Consider the following 5,608-nt stretch of genomic DNA (forward strand, 5'->3'; position numbering starts at 1 on the left):
CCTCCATGTTTCCTCCATGTTTCCCCCATGTTTCCTCCCTGTTTCCCCCATGTTTCCTCCCTGTCTCCTCCATGTTTCCTCCATGTTTCCCCCATGTTTCCTCCCTGTTTCCCCCATGTTTCCTCCCTGTCTCCTCCATGTTTCCTCCATGTTTCCCCCATGTTTCCTCCCTGTTTCCCCCATGTTTCCTCCCTGTCTCCTCCATGTTTCCTCCCCATTTTCTTCATGTTTCCTCCCTGTCTCCTCCATGTTTCCTCCCCGTTTTCTTCATGTTTCCTCCCTGTCTCCCCCATGTTTCCTCCCTTTTTCCTCCATATTTCCTTCCTGTTTCCTCCCCATTCCTCCCCGTTTCCTCCATATTTCCTTCCTGTTTCCTCCCCATTCCTCCCCGTTTCCTCCATGTTTCCTCCCCATTCCTCTCCACCCACCTGCGATGATGATGTTCGGGACGTTCCCCTCCCTGGCGAACACCTCCAGGCGGCTCACCGTCTCCTCGTTCCCAACGATCTCGTTCAGCTTCACCGGCCGGTATTTCTCCACCCAGGGAAGCTCGTAGGAGCCGCCGGGGCCTTTGGATGAGGAGGCCCCGGCCTCCGTGTCCGTCTTCTGCTCACTTCCAGCCGGTTTCTGGTTGTTTTCTGTCTCGCTCATTTCTACCTCCATGTTGTCTTCTCCGGCTGTCAGCGCGCGAACAGAGCAGAGGAAGCTCATTGGCTGGCGGCTTATTTTCGAAGCCACTGATTGGACGAGAAGGATTGTTTTTCTTCTTCTCTTTCTTCTTCGGCTTTTGCCTCCAAACAGCCTATTATCGCATTACCGCCACCAAGCGGTGAATCACATTTAAAATGTTTAGATTTCCTCCCGACGGCTCTTTTTTCATCAAATAAATAAAGTTCTGTTTTAAAAAAAATATAATTTATCTTTGGTTTAATTAAATTATCGAGATGATTCCTGTTGATCAAGTGTTTTTTTAATTCATGTTAAAGACTAAGTATTTTGAAAACGAGCTTTAAATCAGGAATGAGAAATGAATTCAGTTTCAAACACAAAGAAAAGAATATAAAAAGCAAAAAATATAAAATACATTCTAAAAGTGAAATCAGTGATATAAATGAGTAATTAGTGGCCGAGCTGTGAAAGTTAACAGCTGTGATATTTGACTGATACTTCTATGTTCTGAGATGGTGACTGGGTTTTATGGTTAAACTGGTTTCCAGTCTGATGAGTCTGAGTTTGCTTAGAAATGATTTCCTCTATGGAGCCAGATCCAGATCCAGGTCTGGATCCAGAGCTGGAGCTGGATCTAACTCCAGATCCAGATTAATCAGCAGAGGTATATCTATGACGCATATCTGCATCATAGATATTAATGCTGTGAACTTCCAGATCAATGCGCTTTTTTGCATTTCCATGTTTTTTCATTTGATCACTGCTTCACTTTAAGGAATGGAAATGTTCATTGACTGTCTGGACGCTTTCGTTCTGTATTCTCTCTGTACAAAATGACAATAAAAGTTGTGTAAGTCTAGAAGCAGAGTGGCTCTGCACCATTTACCAGCAGGTGAAGCGAGTGGGTGGAGCTTAGGCCTCCATGTCTCCCTGTGACCCAGAAGCTTTCTGGGTTTAAACATTAATTTTTCATGTTTAGTCACAAGGGAAGAGGACAAAGTTCAGGGCAGCTTAGAGGAACATCAGAACCGCTTAGAATGTGGTGAAAGTTACTGATGGTTTAGTAAAGATTCCTATATTAAGGTAAATCAGGCAGAATTAAAAGGATCAATTAAAGGATTGGACATTTAGCCAAAATAGTTTTTTCTTTGCTTCATACAACCTGTCAGCTTTATAACAATTATGTTGATTTTTGTTCTTCCAGTTAAAAAGCTGAATAACTTATTCTTTAAATTTTTTCATATATTTACTTTTATTTATCTATTTATTCATTGTATTTATAGTTGTGTGATCTGCTCCTCGCTCCCGTTTTAATGCATCTCGTCTCCCAAACAGTAAATATGTAGAACATGAGGCCTGTTGGCTGAAGGAGCCTCCAGCTCACCTGGAAAAGCTGCACTATGTCAGAGATGGAAGCGTTGCTGTTAAAGCTGCAGTTTGAGGAAAGCGAAGCCAAATTCACCAAACTCTAAGCAGAACAACGTCTTGGTTTCTGTTTGTTCATCATCTCAGCGCTGGAGGCTCACATTCCTAATCCCAACAAAACAGACTTCAGTCTTTAACTCCTGGATCTCAGACCGATCCTTTGGAATCTTATAGATGTTCATAAACCTTTATATATTTTCCTTTTGGGGAGGGGTTACAGTATGTTCAGGCAGCATCCATGCTGATTTAACTTAATGACTTTTTCCAGGTCATTAATAAAATGGCTATATTTGTAAAAAGAAAACAAAAATAAATAAATAAAAACAACAAAAAGAGAGATGGAAAAGGTTTATTTATTTGGATTATTGATCTCCTCAGATTCATTATTCCAGCTGCCTCAATAATCTGCTTCTCCCAGCAGGACCACAGACTGTTTACCATCATCCTGCAGCAGCAGGTTATTGAACTGACTGAGGTAGAAATCAGCCTGAATGGAAGAACTGGTTGAGGTTACTGGGAACAGTGGTGGTTCTAGAGTCTAACAACTGCTGGGAGGAAGGATCTGTGATAACGCTCCCTGGTCCATTTAGGGGGCAGCAGTCTGTCACTGAAGGAGCTGTCCAGTTCAGCACCAGCTGAACCAGTATGGGGGGGGGGGTCATTTAGTTAGGATCCGTCTGTTTCCTCCTCCTGCACTTTATTTTTAATCATTTTATTTTCATCTTAAACTTTTTCGCTCATTAAGCTGAATTGTTCGGTCGCCCCCCTGCGGTCAGGTGAGGAACCGCAGCTGCTTCCCAGGAAGCCGTCATCATTTTGGGGCAGAACCGGTTCCTTCTTCCGCAAATAGAGTTCTGCTTCTGGTTCTCTGCTCCTCCAGGCAGCGGAGCCTCCGCTCCGACATTAATGACTGAATGACCGGCAGCATGACGGCCAACAGCCGCTGTTCGGCCGCGGAGCCTCCGGGTCTGGAGACCCAGCGGCGGGAGATCGAAAGCCTGCTGCGGGACAGCGAGCTCAGGGCTGGGGACAGCTGGTGAGTGACGGACCGCCTCACGGAGCTGCTGGACCGGTACCGCCGCTGGTCACTGGGACCGGGACTCGGGCTGAGGGCGGTTCTGGTGTCGGTTCGGTTCGGTTGGGTTAGCTGGGTCTGTTTAACAGTTCGGTGTTTCCTGTTAGCCTGAGCTAGCTGACCGCTAGCTGCTAACTGCTAATGCTAACAGTTTCTAGAAGCTTTAAGGTTCGTTTCTTCAGCTCGGCTCGGTTCGGTTTGGTTCGGTTCGGTTCGGATCTGTTGCTGCTTCCTGTCAGTCCAGCTTCATCGATACTTTCTGGATTTTTCATGAAATCAGAAACATTTTCAGTTTCGATTCTCAGTCGGAACAGAAACTCAGAACCAGAGAGGTCCATCAGAACCTCAGCAGAACCAGAGAGGTCCAACAGAACCTCAGCAGAACCAGAGAGGTCCATCAGAACCTCAGCAGAACCAGAGAGGTCCATCAGAACCTCAGCAGAACCAGAGAGGTCCATCAGAAGGTTCTTTAGAACCTCAGAGACTGAAGGTTCTGCTGATTACTTTGATGTTTCCTGTCAGAACAAACAATAAACCAGAACCAGTCAGAATATCATGTTGTTGGAGAAGATGGAGATCTGGCAGAGGGTCAAACAAGGTTCTCGAAGATGAGCAGAACCGGATCCATAAAAACGGGTGAAGGAACCTGGAGGTCCATCCTGAGGAACCTGGAGGTCCATCCTGAGGAACCTGGAGGTCCATCCTGAGGAGCCTGGAGGTCCATCCAGAGGAACCTGGAGGTCCATCCTGAGGAGCTTCCATCGCTGCTTTTCTCAGAAAATGAAACAGAAGCCTGAAGATAGAGAAGAAGGTCAGGCTCTGGGTCAGAGTCCAGAAAACAGCCGGTCCAAGACCTGGATCCAGCCAAGAACCACAGGAACCGGACCGCTTGGAGATCAGTTCCCGGCTACTTAGAGCAGGATTATGTTAAAGTTCTAAAAATGAACCACCCGCCCTGGTTCTGCCCTGGTTCTGGAAGCGGCGTTCTTATGGTCACTCGGTCCTGCTTGCAGGTTCTGAACCAGACCCATGTGGGTCTCCGTCTGTAGATGTTCTGATGGTTCTGTGGAGCTCCTGTGACGGCGGGCTGACCCGGTTCTTTCCGGTTCTTTTCTTGCTCCGTTTCTCCTGTAAATCCAAACTTTTCCTCCCAGATCAACCAGATTCCTCCTCAGGTTCATTTGAACCTGTTACTGTTGAACCAACCAGTCTGATTGGTTCTACTTCCTGTTCTACTTCCTGTTCTACTTCCTGTTCTAGTTAAGGAGAAACGAAGCTCAGATCAGAACTGGGCTGATTACCAGAAAATGAACTGGGTGGAATCCATCCATCTGCGCTTATTGAACTGGGCTGAATGGTTTTCCCACCATAGAACCCAGGTTCTGAGCGGTGTGGGCGGGGTCTGTGTTGCAGGTACATTGTGGACCGGCGCTGGTTCGAGCAGTGGAGGGAGTTTGTGGAGAGCGGAGACCAGAACTCATCGTCCTTCCCAGGTCGGATCGACAACGCAGAGCTGTTTGAGGGTCAGTGAACGCCGCGGCCGGCTGCAGAACCCACCGGGCCCGCTAGATGTTGACGGATCTGGTTCTGTTCCGCTTTCAGACCTGGACTCGTTCCACCTGAAGGAGCGGCTGGTGGAGAACGAGGACTTCACGCTGGTGCCGGCGGCGGCGTGGAACAAGCTGCTGCTGTGGTACGGGATGATGGACGGACAGCCGGCGCTGGAGCGGAAGGTAGAACCCAGCCGTCGCTATGGTTACGGGGGGTCCGGCTCAGGGTTGAACGCCCCCCTGTGTTCTCCAGGTGGTGGACCTGCCCAGCACCATGAAGGTGGAGGTCTATCCTGTGGAGGTCTTCCTGTGTCTCCATAGCAACATGGAGAACGTGGTCAGCGCGCGTTTCAGCCGCACCGACAGCATCTGTGAGTGGGGCGGCGGTTCTGCTGGGGTTCTACAGAACCCCCAGCGTTTCCTGACGGGTTCTGATGTGTGTGGGTCCAGGTGCGGTCCAGTCGGCCGTGTGCCGGGCCTTCTCCGTTCCTCCGGGCTCAGAGTGCCGTCTGTGGATGAAGAGCTCCGACAGCAGCTGCGAGCGGCTGAGGAACGTCCACATCAGCGTTCTGGACTCCTGCCTGAGCTCCGGGATGGTGAGGAGCAGCCGGGGGGAGGAGGAGGAGGAGGAGGAGGTGCTGGAGCGGAGAACCAACCGCTGTCTGCTCTGTGTTCCAGACGGTGATCATGGAGACCAGGAACGCCGACGGAACCTGGCCCAGTTCCAGACCTCAGATCATGTGAGAACTGCTCCTCTCGAGAGGGAGGCACCTCCTTCTCCTCTCTGGTTCTCCTCTGTGGTTCTCCTCTGTGTTTCTCCTCTGTGGTTCTCCTCTGTGTTTCTCCTCTGTGTTTCTCCTCTCTGGTTCTCCTCTGTGTTTCTCCTCTC

General features: G+C 49.0%; 2 protein-coding genes across 2 annotated transcripts in view; one reads left to right on the plus strand and one right to left on the minus strand.

Moving 5' to 3' along the window:
* rfc2 (replication factor C subunit 2) overlaps positions 1-726 on the minus strand; it is an 8,477-nt gene extending 7,751 nt beyond the window's left edge. The window contains exon 1 of the mRNA XM_015374392.1: positions 429-726. Within this exon, the coding sequence (XP_015229878.1) occupies positions 429-711 (283 nt within the window). The 5' untranslated portion in view covers positions 712-726. The remainder of the gene's footprint in view (positions 1-428) is intronic.
* Positions 727-2,902: 2,176 nt separating this feature from the next.
* Positions 2,903-5,608, plus strand: part of LOC107084479 (ubiquitin carboxyl-terminal hydrolase 11-like) — a 12,676-nt gene continuing 9,970 nt past the window's right edge. Inside the window, 6 exon segments of the mRNA XM_015374363.1 lie at positions 2,903-3,130; positions 4,583-4,692; positions 4,772-4,902; positions 4,973-5,090; positions 5,170-5,315; positions 5,398-5,459. Of these exon segments, the coding sequence (XP_015229849.1) occupies positions 3,009-3,130; positions 4,583-4,692; positions 4,772-4,902; positions 4,973-5,090; positions 5,170-5,315; positions 5,398-5,459 (689 nt within the window). The 5' untranslated portion in view covers positions 2,903-3,008.

This window comes from Cyprinodon variegatus, unplaced genomic scaffold, assembly GCF_000732505.1.
Source record: "Cyprinodon variegatus isolate N-32 unplaced genomic scaffold, C_variegatus-1.0 Scaffold101, whole genome shotgun sequence".
Lineage (NCBI taxonomy): Eukaryota > Metazoa > Chordata > Actinopteri > Cyprinodontiformes > Cyprinodontidae > Cyprinodon > Cyprinodon variegatus.